The sequence below is a fragment of the Schistocerca piceifrons genome, chromosome 7, assembly GCF_021461385.2.
Source record: "Schistocerca piceifrons isolate TAMUIC-IGC-003096 chromosome 7, iqSchPice1.1, whole genome shotgun sequence".
NCBI lineage: Eukaryota > Metazoa > Arthropoda > Insecta > Orthoptera > Acrididae > Schistocerca > Schistocerca piceifrons.
The window spans coordinates 453,721,067-453,742,015 of record NC_060144.1 but is presented as its reverse complement, the minus strand read 5'-3'; the positions used below and the strand labels follow the sequence as shown (position 1 = coordinate 453,742,015).

General features: G+C 37.9%; 1 protein-coding gene across 3 annotated transcripts in view; it reads left to right on the top strand.

Annotated features, from left to right (window-relative positions):
• The window catches only part of LOC124804646 (transmembrane protein 131), a 382,072-nt gene extending 364,558 nt beyond the window's left edge, over nucleotides 1-17,514 (top strand). For all 3 annotated transcript variants that reach the window (XM_047264868.1, XM_047264869.1, XM_047264867.1), the window contains exon 25: nucleotides 16,606-17,514. In XM_047264868.1, the coding sequence (XP_047120824.1) occupies nucleotides 16,606-16,695 (90 nt within the window). In that variant the 3' untranslated portion in view covers nucleotides 16,696-17,514. The remainder of the gene's footprint in view (nucleotides 1-16,605) is intronic.
• The last annotated feature ends 3,435 nt before the right edge of the window (nucleotides 17,515-20,949 follow it).

Here is a 20,949-nt window from a genome sequence, read left to right as displayed (position 1 = left end):
ATATAAAATGTAGACTGGCAATGGGAAGGAAAGCATTTTTGAAGAAGAGAAATTTGTTAACATCGAGTATAGATTTAAGTGTCAGAGAGTCGTTTCTGAAAGTATTTGTATGGAGTGTAGCCATGTATGGAAGTGAAACATGGGCGTTAAATAGTTTAGACAAGAAGAGAATAGAAGCTTTCGAAATGTGGTGCTACAGAAGAATGCTGAAGATTAGATGGGTAGATCACATAACTAATGAGGAGGTATTGAATAGAATTGGGGAGAAGAGGAGTTTGTTGCACAACTTGACAAGAAGAAGGGACCGGTTGGTAGGACATGTTCTGAGGCATCAAGGTATCACCAATTTAGCATTGGAGGGCAGCGTGGCAGGTAAAAATCGTAGAGGGAGACCAAGAGATGAATACACTAAGCAGATTCAGAAGGATGTAGGTTGCAGTAAGTACTGGGAGATGAAGAAGCTTGCACAGGATAGAGTAGCATCGAGAGCTGCATCAAACCAGTCTCAGGACTGAAGACAACAACAACAACAACAACAGCCATATCTCAGTTTCCAAAAACTATTACACACAGCTGCTACAACCAAAAACTTTTAGTTCTCGAAGCGATATCCTTCGATCAACACTGTCTCAGAAATCTATTCTAATAGGGCAGATGAGATGTATCACTTCATGTCTCAGCTACGAGTTTTCTTAAGATATCACACATTGAATATATCTGGGATTTGTTGCTTGATAACTTGCGCATAATATTCATCCACTTTGTTCTCTCATAAATTCGCTCATTCAGTCATCTGTTCATTCATTGTATTCTACAGAGGAAGACAAGAGTGGATGGTGAGTACTTACCTTCGTGAGATGAAATTCCACATATTGCTGGTAGATACATATGATTAGGGAAAATTGGAAAGGAGGGGCAGGTCCCTCAAACATTAGGTTGTCAATAGAACTCAGGCAAAACACGTGGAAACTATACAAATAAATCATGTATGGCCTTTACTGTTTTAATGTTATGATGCTGCAGCCAGTTTATGTGTGTGTGTGTGTGTGTGACAGTTTTTGAATGAATTTGTTGACAAATGCTGAAACAATTCAGTAGTGTAGTATAAAATTAAAAACTTTTATTCCACGTGAACAACATTTGCATAAATGATGATTCCTTTCTTGTAATTTATCACGTAGTCAAATTATCTGTTACCTAAGCATGTTGACTGATGCATCCGGCGGCTGCATACTGTCCCTTGCTTCCATCACAAACACTCGCAGGATACAGCCTCAATTTTTTTGTCCAACCTATAATAAATTTGTATTCAGCAAAACTCATTTTACCAGTCTTTAATATTGATAAACAGTGGTGAATTGTCTTTCATTAGAAAGTCTAAACTGTAGGCTTCCTACATTACACTACTGCTCACCAGGCAAGTGGTTGAAATTGAATATGACACCAAGCATCAGACAAGTAAATATCACCTAACTTAGGAATCTGGTGGAATGTAAAGAAAAATTTAATAAAGATTTGGCTGTTGGAGACTGAATGACAACTATGGGGGTGTCAATTCAAACCCAGATGGCAGTTATTTGGTGTAATTTGTTTGATTATTTAGGAATAACAAGTTTTTATTTGTTCAAAAACAGTGGGTTATTGAACATCTATACTTTAACACTTAACAACGATAAAAATCATTTCCATTGCAGCGAAGAGTACACACACACACACACACACACACACACACACACACACACACACACACACACACACACAATTGCACAACTGTCATTGTCGAACAGCAAGTAATGATTTTCTTGATAAATCCACAAGCTGATTTTCTGCTTTTGCTCTTGAAAAAAAGTGAAATTTGCGATTCTGTCCACTCGTAGGCAAGGTTTCAAATCCTTTAGTTGTCAAAGTTCAGTTAAAAGTCTCTTGATCCAAACAATTCCTCATGCTGCTTCACTAGCCGCTGTAACTTCAGCTTCTTTAGTAGAGACTGCAACTGAAGTTTGTTGCTTACTTGTCCAGCTGACAGGTGCACCAGATTACAAGCAAAGAACACCTGAAGTGTATCATCCATTCTCTAAATCATCTCCATGATTGGCATCGCTATAACAGTCAAGAATGCTTTTGTCTTCACTGCTTTTTTAATTTATCACCTAGTCAAATGTATCTTTTACCTAAGCATTATTTAATAGCAAAAGATTCTTTTTACCTTTATTACATCACACACTGTCAGAGTTTCCTGACTTCTATATACTACTCCTACAGCATATGCTATGTCTGGTCTTGTCCCACACATCAAGTACATCAAGGATCCAACTGCTCACCTACATGGATATTGAGTGTCGATAAGGTTCTCTTCCATGGCATCGTCCTTGATAATTGGAGTTGTAATAACTCTACAATCACTCATGCCAAAGTGCTCCAAAACCTTCTTGCTGTAGCACATCTTACTGATTTGAATGGATCCATCTTCTTTTCTCTCAATTTCCGATCCAAAGAAATATGATGCCAGGTTTGATTTTATTTTGAATCCTCTTGCAAGGGCTTCAATAAATTCTTTAAATTCACTACCATTGTTGCCACAACAGTCCGTCATCAATACAGCATATGAAAAAAGTCATGTAAGAACTTTTATGTGTCATAAAATGGGACGTATGAACTTCACTTCTCTTAAATCCTAATTCCATGATGTAATTAGTGGATCTCCCATTACAACAACAGGATGCCTGTTTCTGGATGTATAAGCTTTCTATTAATCAACATACTTTTCTAGAACCATTATTATAATCTTCCGGCTGTTTCCTTCACGTCACCATAGAGGAAGCACTAGTCACATCTATTTCTGCAGTGTTCATATTCTGTTGGGCTGCAACACTGAGTAATGTTTGTATAGACATCTTCACCCTAGGGCTGAAAGTTTGTTCATAATCAGTCCCTCTGTTTTGAGAAAACCTTTGATGACCAATCTTGCTTTTGAATCTGTCATCCAATCCATCAGCATATGTCTTCAGTTTGTAGAACCACTTAAGTGGAATTGCCCTTTTGCCAGGAGGTAAATCTTTCAAAGTTCATGTTCCTTTTTCTTGATGTGCCACCATTTCTTGATCTGTTGCTGCTTTCCAATCATGTTGTTGACTCGAATTCATGGCATCACAATGGGATTTTTGGTTCCTCATAGGTCATTAACTGCATTACATAGTCTTATAATGTTTTTGGACATTTTAGCGTTAAATGTTCACACAGTTGCAAACTAATTATTTCATCTTGAGATTGTTCTAATTTCTCTTCAGTTTCATCCTGTAAATTATCGCAACTGTAGAACTCATTTTCTCTTGGAAAACTAGATTTCACTTTGCTCTCAGTTTTGTCTGATGGGTCTTGTGACTTCTGATGAAGGAGATCAAGATCCACAGGAATTACTGGACTTTCCTTTTGCATAATTTACTTTTCAAAAGTAACTTCCCCTGATCTCATTAGCTTGTGATTTTCTTCATGCCAAATCTGATAACCATCATCATGCCCATAGTCAATTAGCCCTTTTACTGTTTTGATACATTTTCACCTTAAATTGTTTTGGAATGGGAACATAACATTTAGACCGTAATATATGTAGATGCTCATTCCAGGCTTCTTTTGATACCATATTTTGTATGGAGACAGCCCTAGAATACTGGAAGGCCCCATTCGATTCAGGGTGTATGCTGCAAAAATTATCATTTTAGCCCAAAATGGTGTAGGAATGTTCCATGAGCATGCATCATAGCCCTGGCTGTTGCAAGAAGAATTTGGTTTTTTCTTTCATTTCGCTATGGAGTGTATAGCATAGTGAAATGTTGGATTATTCCCTCCTCCTGTAGAATGTCCCTTGTCTGCTTATTGTTGAACTCTCCTCCATTATTGCGTAAGATTTTTTTTAATTGTATGTCCAGCAGTCTTTGCTTAAGTTATAAATTGCCCTAGTTTATTAGGAACTTCTGATTTCTTCCTTGATAAAGTAAACAGCTCGAAATTTACTGAAATCATCTTTAGCTGAAACAAAGTAGCAACACCCAGAGTTGACAGTTTTGAAAAGGAATGGAGACATCTATATGAGTCAACTCTCCCAGTTCAGAAGCTCTCTTCTGGCTGCCAAATGGAAGCCAATATGCTCTACTGTAAATATTGCCTTCACAGGGGTCATAATCCAATCCCAAGATGCTGGAGATCAGCATGTTTATTTTGATGTCCAAATCTTTCATTATACAATTGTAGTAATTTTTCTCATCCGATTTCGTTTACTTCAGCAGGAGTAGGAGGTTTAATGCTTCACATCATTAAGGTACCTAGTCCTCCATAATGGTCACATTTGCCAACTAGTTTTTTGACTTCACCAATTTGAAAATTTCTGTTGTGTATAAAAATGTACTTTTTGGATTTTTATCTTGTGCCACTAAGACAGAAAATAGATTCTTTTTAATTTTTGTTACATATCACACATCACTCAAAGGAATTTTGTGCCATTTTCCATTTACTGCTGCTACTATATCTGTGGTCCCCTTGCCAGCAGCTCCAACAGTATAACCATCCACTGATGTTACTATGTGATATGACTTGTTGCACCATTATCTACAAACCAGCCACCAGTATCACACTCAGATGACATAACAACAGACGTTTCAGCAAACAGAATCATGTTCATATTTGTTGTTTTAACAGCTTCCAACACATCACTTTTCTGAGGCTTTTGTGCTCGAACATCTGCAATCCACTTTCAGAATTTCTTGATCACATGATATGCCTTCTTACAGTAATGATAGACAATTTTCATTTTCCTCTGAGGGTATTTAGAGCGTTGTTTTGGTGAGTTACTTAAAAGTGCCTCTTGAGACGTGGAACCTCCTCCTTTACTCGGCAAAGCTTTCTCATGTCCACAGAGTTGAATTGTCAAGTTATCAACAGTCCTATCAGTTTTTGACATAAGCATTCAGCTTTATTTTAATGAAAAATACTCATCTTGTAGTGGACCTAAAATTATACAAATTATTTATAAATTGGGTAATTCTGGGTGATTTTCAACATCTTTGGCCACTTCTTACTTCAAATCATTCCATACATTTTTCACATTTGATACATTAGTTGTTATGTTTTCATTAGAATGTTTCACAAATCCAAAAAATTGTAAACAGAGGTCATAAACTTTTATTTTCAGAAATATTGTCAAATAATTTATGCAATTCTACCCATACTTCTCAGGATGTATTAAGGCACATTATTTTCTGCAATGTTTCCTCTGTCATAGCCATGGTTGATACAATTAAAGCATTGCTGTCAGCCTTAAGATAATTATTTAATATGTTCTTATATGCCTCTTTTACTTGAGCAGTAGCACCTTCTGCAGGCTGTAAAGGTTTAACTAACCTACCTTCAACAATGCCAAACGCTCCAAGCATACCAAGTAGACAGACATTTTCTTTGTATTTCCATGTACTCCAGTTTGATTGCCCTTCCAGTAAACCAATGCTTATCACTATTGTTGAATCTAGAGTCGAAATTCGCTAACTGACTCCAAAAGTTACTCTGACGTGCGAAAGTCACAATACACTAATCTCAACATTTACTTTTTGTTTATGTACAAAACTTACAACTTGTATTTCTTCAATCACTTTAAATTACACAGTATCATACCTGCACCCAGAAACTTTTAGATTATTTAGGAATTGTTGTGTCTAGACAATGAGAGGAAGCCGAAAGGCACGCGCTTAAACTCACGCAGGCTGGCGTGAGGTCTGAAACAGGATACGTAATGAATGCTATAAAGAAAAGTACGTAGCTTCTGGAATACTTAACTTTAATCCATAATTGTAGAACATCGCTCTTGATGATACATGCTTCTTAATATTAATTAGCAATTGAATACGGCGCCTTGCTAGGTCGTAGCAAATGTAGCTGAAGGCTATGCTAACTATCGTCTCGGCAAATGAGAGCGTATTTGTCAGTGAACCATTGCTATGAACGTCGGCTGTACAACTGGGGCGAGTGCTAGTAAGTCTCTCTAGACCTGCCGTGTGGTGGCGCTCGGTCTGCTATCACTGACAGTGGCGACACGCGGGTCCGACATATACTAATGGACCGCGGCCGATTTAAAGGCTACCACCTAGCAAGTGTGGTGTCTGGCGGTGACACCACAGGAATAACACAAGTTTTTCTCTGTTCAAATACAATGGTTTATTACAAACACATTGGTTTATTAAACATACACACATTAACACTTAACAGTGATGATAATCACTTCCATTGCAGCGAAGAACGTAAAACAGTACTTGTCTGGTAAGACAGAGAGATTTAAATGTCATGCAGGTTATTAAATAAAACTGTTCACAACACGAAACTTTAATGTATTTTGGTTTTAACGTGTTGGGATGCACTCACTAGTGTTATGTCCTTACCTTGTTCTTCGTGCATTTTAGTCTCAATAACATTGATCATATCTAATGGGACATCTACACAAACTAACCTTTTCTCTTAGATGCTACACATATATTAATGACAAGATTATATAAGATATTTCTTGATTTATAGTACAGAAACATTGTAAAAAGAAAGATTTATTCATTTATTTATACCAGTTATATAGTATGAAATTACCTTGTTTCACTTGTAACAGGTAAATAGTTTTGAGGATAACGTGTTATCACAGGCACCGACTCCATCATGGGGCCTGAGGGGGCCCAAGCCCCCTCAAAAATTCGTTTTGGTCGGTGGAGCTCCCCCAATAAGTTAAGAATATTGTTAGTTATATTAAGCTTTGTAAAATCAGAAAATTATGTTGAAATTTTTTATTTTCCTTGTTTGACGATAGTTACCTTTTAAAATACATTCAGTAATGAGTTAAAACAAATAATTATTACGGTAGTAATCAGGTTAACTGAAAACAAGTGGTGGGAATCATATAGTGTTATGGTGCTGCGGGCACACTTAGAATTTGTCCCGGTGCGCAAACCTTCAGGTAAAGTCTGGTGCCGGTGGGCCAGCGCTGCAGCTGCAGTGACATCAAAAGGACTGGAGCAGAAGTGCCTGGAACCCTCCGCCTTGTATCACCTTGATGCTTCAAGACATTACGATGCCGCAGCTATATAAAGCCCACCCTGCTGTTGCAGTCATTCAGTACAGATAGTTTCATTCAGTGCATACTGCAGACTTATTTAGTGTTCTGACTTTAGTGTCTAATGGACTATTTTATATGACTATATTTTATTCATTTACTTTAGCCTCTTTGTGTATTGTGAATTAAGTTTGCAAGGGATAAATTCGTTACCAAAAAGGCGCACTTGGAAGTTGATGATACTGCAGGTCAACCTCCAACAATTATTGCGTTGTCAATTGCTTCGTTGTCTTCAGGTGAGAACCGTTCACAGCCGTAACCTGGACAATCTCGTAAGGGAAGATCATTTCAGAAGTCTTGGTTGATCAGATATACGTGGTTAGAATATGAAGCATCTACCGAAAAAGTTTTTTGCAAAACTTACAGAGGCAGATGCTAAAAGTCTATTACAGTTTTCTTCAAACAAAGAAGATGCATTTCTTCCCCCAACACTGAATCACAAACTCTGTTTAGTATTTTAAAAGACGTTTTTGCTCGTATTGATTTGTCAGTGGATAACTTAGGAGGACAGTGCTATAATGGTGCCTCAAATATGAGAGGTAAGTTCACAAAGGACTAAAAAAGTTAGGGTTGGATATACAACCAAAAGCACATTATGTGCACTGCACTGCTCACAGTTTAAACTTGGCAGTTCTAGACAGTCCCTGCTATTTTACTTCTATGAGGGGTATTATGGCTTTAGTCAAGCACACCGTAATGGAATCCAGAAAAGCGATGGGACTTCCAAGAAGCATACGTTGTGAGAGCACCAACGACCAAGCTGGTATATGACCCCTTTGCCCAACTCGATGGACTATGCATGCTTGTAGTATCATGAGAATATTGAAATACTTTGAGGAACTTCTAGAGTTTTTTGAAACATTTCCTGCAGAGGACAAAACAGAGGCAGGTTACAAATGTGCAGGCTATCTTGAGTCAATGTTACAATTTTTTTTTATGTTTTTATTGCCATGCAGTGAACCCAGTAGAGGGTGTCAATGAAAAATTTAGTGCCCTCATCTAAGTGTTGCTGATTTGGAAAAAGTATATGAGGGCTTGATTTGTGTATTGAATGGAAGGCATGATAGTTTTGAACACTTTTGAGAACTGTGTTTAAAAGAAAACTTTCACAAGTTTATGATCCTTCACTTCCTCGGAATCGAATTATACCAAAGAAGTATGAAAGTAATGAAACCAGTTCACGGCACACCTTCAAAACCCCAAAGGAATAATACAAAGCTATGTACATTGAAGTTTGTGAAATGGTGCAATCTTGCATTACTGAGTTGTTTGCTTCAACTGGACTCACACAGGTCATTGCAGTTGAACAATAGTGCTTGCTTTTAGTAAACAGAGGTGAAACAAATTTGAAAAAATCAGCTGATTTTTCAAAAATGACCTAGACATTGAGAGACTGCACTTACACTTGAATATGTTAGCTGATTGGATTCCGTAGAAACACTGGAACACGTGAGGCAATACTGACCTTACGACTTATCTTAGAAGAAAGATTAAGGAAAGGCAAACCTACGTTTCTAGCATTTGTAGACTTAGAGAAAGCTTTTGACAATGTTGACTGGAATACTCTCTTTCAAATTCTAAAGGTGGCAGGGGTAAAATATAGGGAGCGAAAGGCTATTTACAATTTGTACAGAAACCAAATGGCAGTTATAAGAGTCGAGGGACATGAAAGGGAAGCAGTGGTTGGGAAGGGAGTAAGACAGGGTTGTAGCCTCTCCCCGATGTTGTTCAATCTGTATATTGAGCAAGCACTAAAGGAAACAAAAGAAAAATTCGGAGTAGGTATTAAAATTCATGGAGAAGAAATAAAAACTTTGAGGTTCGCCGATGACATTGTAATTCTGTCAGAGACAGCAAAGGACTTGGAAGAGCAGTTGAATGGAATGGACAGTGTCTTGAAAGGAGGATATAAGATGAACATCAACAAAAGCAAAACAAGGATAATGGAATGTAGTCTAATTAAGTCGGGTGATGCTGAGGGAATTAGATTAGGAAATGAGGCACTTAAAGTAGTAAAGGAGTTTTGCTATTTGGGGAGCAAAATAACTGATGATGGTCGAAGTAGAGAGGATATAAAATGCAGGCTGGCAATGGCAAGGAAAGCGTTTCTGAAGAAGAGAAATTTGTTAACATCCAGTATTGATTTAAGTGTCAGGAAGTCATTTCTGAAAGTATTCGTATGGAGTGTAGCCATGTATGGAAGTGAAACATGGACAATAAATAGTTTGGACAAGAAGAGAATAGAAGCTTTCGAAATGTGGTGCTACAGAAGAATGCTGAAGATTAGATGGGTAGATCACATAACTAATGAGGAAGTATTGAATAGGATTGGGGAGAAGAGAAGTTTGTGGCACAACTTGACCAGAAGAAGGGATCGGTTGGTAGGACATGTTCTGAGGCATCAAGGGATCACCAATTTAGTTTTGGAGGGCAGCGTGGAGGGTAAAAATCGTAGAGGGAGACCAAGAGATGAATACACTAAGCAGATTCAGAAGGATGTAGGTTGCAGTAGGTACTGGGAGATGAAAAAGCTTGCACAGGATAGAGTAGCATGGAGAGCTGCATCAAACCAGTCTCAGGACTGAAGACCACAACAACAACAACATGTTAGCTGATATCGCTAATAAAAAACAGCTGGTCTTAAAAAACGTGTGGTATAAGAAAGTACATTACACAAGAGCCTGCAGTTGGAGAAATATTATGTGAAGTAGTGAAGTGCATTAAGCTTCTCTAAGTAGTTCCAATCACGACAGCAACAACAGAAAGGTTATTTAGCACCCTTAGACGTCTGAAGTCATATCTCCGATTAACAATGGGACAGAAGCGACTGAACAACTTGACTGTTCTTCATGCCCACCGAGATGTTTTGGATGAATTGAGATATCCAACCAGTCATCGTCAACGACTTCATATTCAGTAATCCAATCAGGTGGTCACCCCTTGCACCTTTCTAAAGATACTCTAGCCCTAATAATGGCATTTAGATCAATATTAAAAGTCTTTCTAAAATAGAGAATTAAATACATACATAATGTTAAATTTTCAGTTTCAAAATATTAGTACTATTTTAGTAATGTATTAATATAGTACTGTATTAGTTATTTTCAAATACTTAAATATTTTTAGGGTGTCAGACCCAATTAAAATCTGCTATTTACATACTTTTTGACTGAAAGTATTAGGCATACTGTGTTAACTTTATTAACTGTATTAAAGCAATAACTTTGAGATATTGTTGTTGTTTAAGGAACCCAGAGCCTTATTCAAAGTAAGCTTAAATTTATTAATCAAAGTGCTGTTCCTGTGCAACAGCAATATTTTATGTTTTACTCTTCTAATGATAGTTTAGAATTTATTTAAATATGATTTCAGTCTTTTCAGAGCTATACAGGGTGGTCCATTGATAGTGACCGGGTCAAATATCTCATGAAATAAGCATCAAACGAAAAAACTACAAAGAACAAAACTCATCTAGCTTGAAGGGGAAACCAGATGGCGCTATGGTTGGCTCACTAGATGGCGCTGCCATAGGTCAAACGGATATCAACTGTGTTTTTTTTAAAAATAGGAACCCCCATTTTTAATACATATTTGTGTAGTACGTAAAGAAATATAAATGTTTTAGTTGGACCACTTTTTTCGCTTTGTGATAGATGGCACTGTAATAGTCACAAACATATAAGTACGTGGTATCATGAAACATTCCACTAGTGGGGATAGTATTTGCTTCGTGATACATTACCCATGTTAAAATGGACCGTTTACTAATTGTGGAAAAGGTCGATATCGTGTTGATGTATGGCTGTTGTGATCAAAATGCCCAACGGGCGTGTGCTATGTATGCTGTTCGGTATCCTGGACGACATCATCCAAGTGTCCGGACCGTTCGCCGGATAGTTACGTTACTTAAGAAAACAGGAGGTGCTCAGCCACATGTGAAACGTCAACCATGACCTGCAACAAATGATGATGCCCAAGTAGGTGTTTTAGCTGCTGTCGCGGCTAATCTGCACATCAGTAGCAGACAAATTGCACGAGAATCGGGAATCTTAAAAACGTCGGTGTTGAGAATGCTACATCGACATCGATTGCACCCGTACCATATTTCTATGCACCAGGAATTTCATGGTGACGTCTTTGAACATCGTGAACAGTTCTGCCACTGGACACAAGAGAAATTACGGGACGGTGACAGATTTTTTTTTGCACACATTCTATTTACCGATGAAGGGTCATTCACCAACAGCGGTAATGTAAACCAGCATAATATGCACTTTTGGGCAACGGAAAATCCACAATCGCTTCAACAAGTGGAACATCAGCGACCTTGGCGGGTTAATGTATGGTGCGGCATTATGGGAGGAAGGATAATTGGCCGCCATTTTATCGATGGCAATCTAAATGGTGCAATGTATGCTGATTTCCTATGTAATGTTCTACTGATGTTACTGCAAGATGTTTTACTGCATGACAGAATGGCGATGCACTTCCAATATGATGGATGTCTGGCACATAGCTCGCGTGCAGTTGAAGCGGTATTGAATAGCATATTTCATGACAGGTGGATTGGTCGTCGAAGCACCATACCATGGCCCTTACGTTCACCGGATCTGACGTTCCCGGATTTCTTTCTGTGGGGAAAGTTGAAGGACATTTGCTATCATGACCCACCAACAACGCCTGGCAACATGCATCAGCACGTTGCAATGCATGTGCAAACATTACGGAAGGCGAACTACTCGGTGTTCAGAGGAATGTTGTTACACGTATTGCCAAATGCATTGAGGTTGGCAGACATCATTTTGAGCATTTATTACATTTATGTGGCATCTACAGGTAATCATGCTGTGACAGCATGCGTTCTCAGAAATGATAAGTTCACAAAGGTACATGTATCACATTGGAACAACCAAAATAAAATGTTCAAACGTACCTTCGTTCTGTATTTTAATTTAAAAAACCTACCTGTTACCAACTGTTAGTCTAAAATTGTGAGCCATATGTTTATGACTATTACAGTACCATCTATCACAAAGCGTAAAAAGTGGTCTAACTAAAACATTCATATTTCTTTACATACTACACGAATATATAATAAAAAAATGGGGGTTCCTATTTTAAAAAAGGCAGTTGATACCCGTTTGACCTATGGCAGTACCATCTAGTGAGCCAACCATAGTGCCATCTGGTTTTCCCCTTCAAGCTAGACAAGTTTTGTTCTTTGTAGTTTTTTCCCCCTGTGTGTTATCATCTATTGTCCAAGAATGACCTCATTAAGTTACACATAATAGCTCTTCACCAGTACTTATATAAATGCTTCCAGTTATGTCTGCTTGCTACCTTGTTTAAAAATACTTTGCTGCTTCTATCTACGTCTCTTTGTCAAAGGCTGTTGTCATAACCGAAGTCACAGTTAAAGCCCTGTGCGTCTTCGGAACCGTTCCAAATTACCAGAATAAAGGGGAAGGGGGAGAGAAAACTCCAGTAATTTCCTAGAAACTATTGCCACTTTATGTAACTAACATGTTATTCTCTTTATGATTCACCATCATTTACTGAGGGCTGTATATACCTTCCAGGCTTTCATGGGTATTATTTATATCATTTGTGATTATAGTTTCATGGGTGTTTAGCCATGGTCAGATAAAGATTTCAGTGCTGATCATTTTATCTCCCAATGTTGGAGATATCATCAGAGTTTGTAACCAGAGAACCACTGAATTCAGTTCTCTGATACTTTACTTTTATCAAGGCCCAGTCATTACTGCACTACGATGTATAGAGGGGCCTGAAAAATTCAAAACATAAGAACAACTTTAAGAGAAAATAAGATAGCTGCAAATAAGATAAGTTATAGGCTTTGGTACAAAATAAAGCAAATGTCACCAAATATTCTGCAGTACAAGGTTCATAATGCATGCTGGCGCAACTCTGTGATCTATGGCAGCATTCAAATGGCATCACAACCCAATGTAAATTGGTTTTGTATGAAAAATTTGGCTTGTTGAGCTTGTTTGAGTTCAAAAGTCAGCTAAAGAAGCCTTCTTCGGAGGATTTCTCTAGAACCCTTGCTTAGACCATAGCCTAATTCCCATAAAACTAAAATCATCTTACCTGTACTTTACTAAAATCTGATCCTCCTCCTTGAGATAGCCTCACTAAGACAATCCTCCCCAATAAATCAATAAATCCTTTTTTGATTCTATCTTATTCCTGTCACGTATTATAAAATCAAGTTCACTGTAATCAGACTGCTAGCAAAGTAGTGTTCAATATAAAGAAGAAGAAAACAATGCTTTTCACATCATACTTAGTAACTACCACTAATAAATGCTAATCATGTGCAGTTCAGTCCATGTTTCATTCTAATGCTACACAGCCTTTTTTAAAACCAGTAATATTATGTAAAAAAAAATTCCGTCCCTTAAAGTTTCATTTTATTTTTGTACTGTCCCTTGTCCCGTCTCAGACAGTAATCACATTTTAGTTGAAACTGATTACAACTCTAGTATAGAGAATCATCTTGTTGTTATTAGTTAACTCAAAATCCTCATCAACCATTTCACATCCACTTCTATATAAGGGCCATAAGTTTTTAAGATCTACACTTCATTAACCAAAGAAAATATTTGGTAAATATACATCTCATTAGAAAAATGTTTTACCCAAGAACAAACTTAGTGAGAGCTCAGCAACAAGATTGGTCTGTTTTCTTTTGGCCTGTGGTCTCTGTCCCGTTTCTTATCTTTCAGTCAGTGCTGTACTTTCTCATTCCGTTTCTTCCTCCAACACATTTTTATTTTTTTTATTTTCTCGCAACTGTGAAACAGTGCTACATGCTTGCATGACTAGTCAAAATAAAATATCTGTGACTTTTCTTCTCAGTTCAGTTGTATCAACATTTAACTGACTTTCTTGCTACACTAGTGAAACATTAAGAGAGGAGCAAGTTACATAGCTAGCTTTTCTGTGTACTTCTACAGCTCATTTCTCATAGTAGGATGGGTACATTCCGTGTGTGGGCGCAGTAGGAGCTGGCCGCAGTTCGCAAACAGTTACAGATGCTTTTGGCCATGGTCAGCCATTTTCAGGCTGCTGCTGCCTTGTGGTGTAAAAATGGTGGAGAATCGGCATGTCGCATGGTGCACCACATGTGCCACTTGTTGCACCCACAGTTACTGCTACTGAGGCACCTTACAGTGTACCCAACGTTGGGGATCCACTGTCACTGAAGGCTGAATGGCAGGTTGTAATGCATTCACGTAGCATGAGTCAGAGTGTCAATGTAGGGACCGGCCATCTGGCCTCACGTGTTCACCCTGTTAGTGGACATGTGGCCACTCCTTCACCAGGGGGCTGAGCAGACACATGGGGGAAGGGGTTTTCTATTTATGGGAAACTCCAATAAATATTAGCTGTGATATGGAACCCTTTAGGAAGATAGGGTAAGAGCCAGGAAAAAAACTAAATGTGTGCCTGGTATGCCTGCCATGGGGCCTCATCTGAGATGTGGAGAAGCCTGTGGCTATCAAGGGTTCAGGGTGCAGTCATCTGCAGGTTGTGGCTCATTTTGGCACCAATGATGTCTGTTGCTTGGATTCCGCGTCCATTCTCAGTTCATACGGGCTGTTGGTGGAAATGGTGAAGGATGTTAGCCTCTCTCGCAGGTTGCAAACAGATCTCACAATTTGCAGTATCATGCCCAGAAATTGATTGGGAGACCTTTTGTTTACAGCCGAGTAGAGGGTCTCAACCAGAGGCTCCATCATTTCTGGGATGGACTTGATTGCAGAATTCTGGACCTGGGTTATGTGGTGGAAAATTGTAGGATTCCTCTTGATAGGTAAGAGGTGCACTACACAAAGGAAGCATTTACTCAGGCAGCAGAGTACTTGCGAAGTACTGCCGTATCAGGTCATATTAAAGGAAGACATAAAAGAAATTCAGACATGTGCTGCTGAATTTGTTTTGAGTAGATTTGATCTGCAGGCAAGTGTTATGGTAAAATTTAGAGGATAGGCAGATGCAGCTGACTGCAGAACGATTTTCCTGCCGCCAATGTACATTTTGTGTAAAGACCACGAAGACGAGAGAAATTAGAGCTTGGTTGGAGGCATATAGACAGTCATTTTTCCCATGATCCATTTGTGAATGGAATAGGACAGGAAATTATTAGTAGTGGTACAAGGTACCTTTTATACCATATCGTGGCTTGCAGAGTTTGTATATAGACCTAAATCTAAATTCTCCCTACCGTTTTTCCACACTTAAAAACATTGATGGTTACTATGTGTGACGTTATACATCAGATATAACCTCTGTTTCAGTTGATTTGTTTGAAGTTTCATTTCATCTTTCACTTAACAACACAAACTGGTCATCCATGTACAATATTTGTTTGTGGCTGAGCTGTTACAAGAGCATTAATTTGCTGATACTCTTCCTTTATAAATTATATTTTGTTTACTAAGTCTAGATTGGCTTACTTAAACTGTAAATTATTGTTTTCTTTTCATCCAAACCAGCTAACTGCAGCACCATGAGTTGTAAAGAATCTCTATTGGGTGGTTGCCCTCCACTGTCTTCCCAGTTGTCATTTAATCACTCTTAGAAAATAGGTAGTTCTGTGCCGTATCATTAATGCAGATAATAGTTACTTGAGATTGGAGCAAGTATACTGTGCAATATGACCAGTTTTCCAGCTCAATAAATATCTTTTAACTATAATTACTTTTGAAATAACACTAAATTGGATCGCTTATCCTTAAAATTTAATAATCCTCGGCATAAAGTTGGCACTGATGGCCTATCTGCAGCTGTATCTTTTCATGCCCATTCTATTTCAGATTACAAACACCGGTACTTATGATGCCATCGTGCATAATTTACAAATGAATTAAAACCGTCTGCATACATATGACTGCCAATGGATTGGATTGTCAGAACATCAAGCCAAATACATGTTGTGGTACTGTTTCTTCGGACACCAGATACAGCATCCCTTCATTTATAATATTTATGAGAGAGTGAGAGTGTCAGGTTTTTTTTCCACAGTAGAGGTCTTGCTCTCAATGTATTGAAAACTAAGTACTCTTAACTACAAGTGTCATTAATGTGTGATTGTAGATGTACCTGACATGATGATTTAGAACTCAGTATGTTAGAGGTTAAGTGGGCGTAAGTCTAATTTCTGCAGTTCTGATTTGAGGCCATGTTTGTAATACCTGCACACTGCTTCATCTGTGGAAGAGGTCAGCTCTAGTCCTAGGGCAATTTAGGCAGTGCTAAAAGGGCACATGCCTATTTCACATTGCCTAAATCAATAAATCTGCATTATGCAGCATGAAATATCAAGTGTGAGCTGTCTTGCTTCTGGTGTCACATGTATTGCCTATATTCAAATGTACGTGTGAATGAGCCATTTATTAAACATACTGTTCGAGTCATAATAAAATTTTATGTTTCAGAGAGGCCTTGGTTTTGATCCATTTACATCTTTAAACGCTATTTGGTTTCCACGTCCAGCTGAATCTTGGAACCCCCCAGCTAACAACTAAATCATTCAGCAAGAATACAGGTTTTGGCGCTGGTGGTACATTCACTACATTTCCACTAGCAATAGAGAGATGCTACTCCATTTACACATTGAAGTCAAAACATTAAAATTTATCAAACTGTATCATGGGTATGAAAAGCATGTAATTTGTTTCCCTTGCACTATAAAAACAGATTCTCTAAGTTTCTTTGAATTTAATGTGAATATCTGCAAAATTTTTGTTTGTTTACCATCTTGAAGTTTATAATAATGAGGAATTGTTTTATTTTAATTTCAAGTGAGTGTTTGTTGCACACTTGGTTTATTTCCTCTTAATCTCACTTTTAAATGCAAAAGAAACCCTGCCTTCTTGCGCATAGACGATTATATTTAAAATAAACTATGCTAGAGAAGAAATTAAAAACTGAAACTGACAACAACTGAGAGTTGGAAAATTCAGTATTTGTAATTTGACGTTCCCCTCATTTGATTGGAAAACTGCATATTTTTTCATTATCATGTTACTAAAAGCACTGTATATGGTTGTGTGTCACTCAGAAATGTAATTTATTTTTTTATTTTTATTTTTTGAGCATTATTTGCAAAATAATTATTGTGTTTCTAATGTTTGTAATACTTAAATCCTGTGTTCATTGTGTACCATGTCACCAAAGAATGTACAAATTAATTTTGTGCAGTGAATCTTGACTGCAGAAATGTCATATCCTTAAGACTGGCACATGGATGGTCTCTTGGAGAAAAAAAAGAAAGAAAGAAAGAAAATAAAAAATGCCATTTATGTGTCATGAGGGATAAATTCAAAATAAAAACATTTTTTTTATATGATCTGTTGTTATTCTGTTTATCTTTTCCCAGAGACAGTCGATAGTATTTTGCATGTAGAGCTAAGACATATATAATAACCTAAAATTCACTGTCTCCCTTGCCCTGTTTGTCCTTTGTTTCTCTTTGCAAACAGTGAATTCATTTTCTGGTATATGTATTGTTTCGTATAGCTGCATAGTTAATGGTAGAGGGATTAAATTGACAGCTACAAAAAGTTCCTCAGGTAGATATTTTCGCAGGCTCATAACAACATATCCAAGTGCTATGTAGTTTCTCATACAAGAAATATTTGATTTAAAAAGTGATAATATGTCTGCATTAAACATGTAAAGCAAAAAACCAAGAAGTAGTCAACAGAAATTTATTAATATCTTAAGACACTAAGAGCTCTTCTCTCTAATAATTGAAGATGGAAAATTGTAATCTAGTGTCCCACTGACAGAAGTGTCACTAAAAATGCAACTAGGACCTGAACAAATCGTCTAGACAAGTTCCGTGAATTCATGTGTAATGTAATCAGGACTGCTGAATAAGGATTTGAACGCCCACTCCTTCTAAATATGATCCTCCCACAATACCTTACTCATAGCGTGGTCTTAAAACTCTCTTGGTGAATCAACTATTTATCTTGCTCTTCAGTATCCAGCTGAGTGCAATTGTTGATGAAATAGTATTATTTTGACAGTAGAATGAGCATCTTTGCTACATCATGCCTCCTTTATACTCTTTATCAGCTCCTACCACATATTCTGCTTTCAGCCAGTGTAACTTTGAGTGGTAGGGGGCTGCAATTGCCAAATGCTGGTAGCAAAGTCTGCTCCCTCAGTGCCTCTGCCGCCCGTGTCAGGTGCAGAAGTCACTCAGGGCTGACATGATTTCATTGTACTGAGTCTGTGTCCCAACCTTACTTAGATTGAAGCCACTCTCTCTATTTATCAGACAATCAGCCACTTACATCTCAACAGATTCCTTTAAGACATAATCCTTTAAAAGAAAAGGTTTATCTTAGCATGTTTGCTTGTTCTTATTTCATGAAATCCCCTGTTGCTTGCAGTGTTGTGCAACTGCATATTTTGTGAGAAACCTTTTTTTGACTTCTTACACAGTACTGCATTTACATTGAATACGGTAGACACCTGGGCTATGGAGTCTCATGTCTTTTTCGCAGAACCTAATAGTGCTTGCATTTTTGGATGATGATATGAAATGCTTTCAGTGTTATGCTGATCTAAATTCTGTCCTTTTTTCCTTATTATTTTCTGTTTGCTGGGTTTGTAACTTCTGCCTAAAGGCACATCAGATTTGTGTCTTGCCATATCCATTCTCCGTGGATCTGCTTGAGCTCTGTTGATAGTCTTTCTTGGTCATACACTGCATGGACCTTGTGGACCAGTATCTGTAGCACACCCTCACAATGTGAGGGATGATGCCAGCTGTAACTAAGCTGGCACAAGTCAGTGTGGGTGGCTTTGCTGTAGACACTTTCCCCATAGTGCCAGGACATAAGAAAGAGGAGTTGCCTTTCTTTTCCAACCCCACAATGACTCTGATGCTGGGGTTTAGTTTTCAGATTTTGAGGAACTACTCAAGCCTTTCACGCCCCTGTAGCTGTACACCATATGTGTCACCAACATATATTTTTCAAAAGTTTTTCTTCAAAATCTTCCGTGAATAAGTTTGCCACTACTGATGAAATACGACACCTTGTGCCAATGTCATCTGTTTGTTCATAATAATCACTCCTTGTGGGCAAGAATGTATGTGTAAGAGGAAATTTGAAGAGGTTAGGCATTGTGGGACTGAAGCTACATGATCAGCTTGAGGGAATCGCAAAGCAGCACCTTGGTGAAAAATGAGACCACATCAAAGCTCAATATAATCTCCTGGTTTGAAGGCATTGTTGTTGTAGCTACCGAATGAAATTTACTGAGTTTCTGATTTGATGCTGACATTTACTGACATAGGGACTTAATACTGCCATCAGATGTTTGGCCAGCTGTTACATAAGTGTGCCTGTGTTACTTACAACAGACCTTAGAGGAATGTCTTGTCTGTGTAGTTTGGTAAGCCGTAAAGCCAATAGTGATAACAGCAGCACATGATCAAAGCTTTTTGATACTTCCCTTCCCTTAGGCAGGGACTGGCACTGAGTCTTGACAGTCTTCCTTTTTACCATCTTGGTCAGGTCTCCTTTTAATTTTCTGTCTGCTGGGTCATCGAGTAAATTATACATTTTGTGATTGTATTCTGATAGCAGAAGTGGTACAATGGCATTTCCCGTGGCTGCAGGTATAATGACTATTTCAGGATCTTTCTGTAGTTCTGCTTTCGTGATATTTGTCTTTGGTGGAGTGACTCATGAGTACATGGCACATTGCCCACTGTATTCCTTCCACATCTTTGTTGGGGAGGGCACAGATAACTTGTTCTGTACAACTGATAAAATCTGAAGCTGAGTTGGTGTCGATGCAAAATTGAGTCCTTTCTTGATAACTGATTTTGCACAGTCATCTGTCTCTTTTCCCGTGAAACTGACTACATTACTTGTTGCGGCTGTTGTTGTTCTGTTGCAAGCAGATGTTTTAACTTGGTGACTTGTTTGATTGTAGTACTGCACAGAGATTGGTCAACTCCCAAAAATAAGGCAAATGTATGGAGGCCAAGCAGTACAAAGAGCTGAATATAAAAACATGAGAGCAACACAAACAGTTGGTTCAGTGTATAAGCTTAAGATGAGCTGTACTGATAAGTTTAACGTATGAGTCCCAACAATACCAAAAAAATATACAAGTTTAAAAATTTCCACGAAATTAACCTTTATCAGCACAGTAAGCAATGAATGCAAGAAGAAATTGGCAAAAGTAAACATCCAACTGTTTTAAGGCGGTGGGCTCACATTGGAATATAATCTTAACATTTTCCACAAAATTAATCTTTATTGTCGTAATAAGCAACAAATGCAAGAAGAAATTGACAAGAAGTAAACAGTCAGTTGTTTTAAGGTGGTGGTTTCATTTTGGAACCACTGGTACATCAGACATAACATTTTCAACCACAAATCATTTCAAGTAGTATATTTGAAAGGAGATTCCTATTTTGTCTGGGCACAATTCCACATCTCGAAACTTCCATGAACCCATAATACCTAAAACGATTTGCAGTCAATAACAAGCAAAAATGGGCCTGAAATTTAATCAATTTTGTATCATAACTACATACTGCCCCAGTGGTTCCATTTCGAAACTACTCATAATGTAGCAGTATTGTTTTAAAAAAAGCAAGCAGAAAAGAAAGTAAGAAAACACGCATGGTGTAGTCTCCTACAATCATGCACGTAGCACAGTCTCCGGACTGACTGTTACTTTGAATGCTGTAAGTGCTCTTACAATGTACTTTATTCAAAGTAGTACCTCAGTATACAGTAGATCTC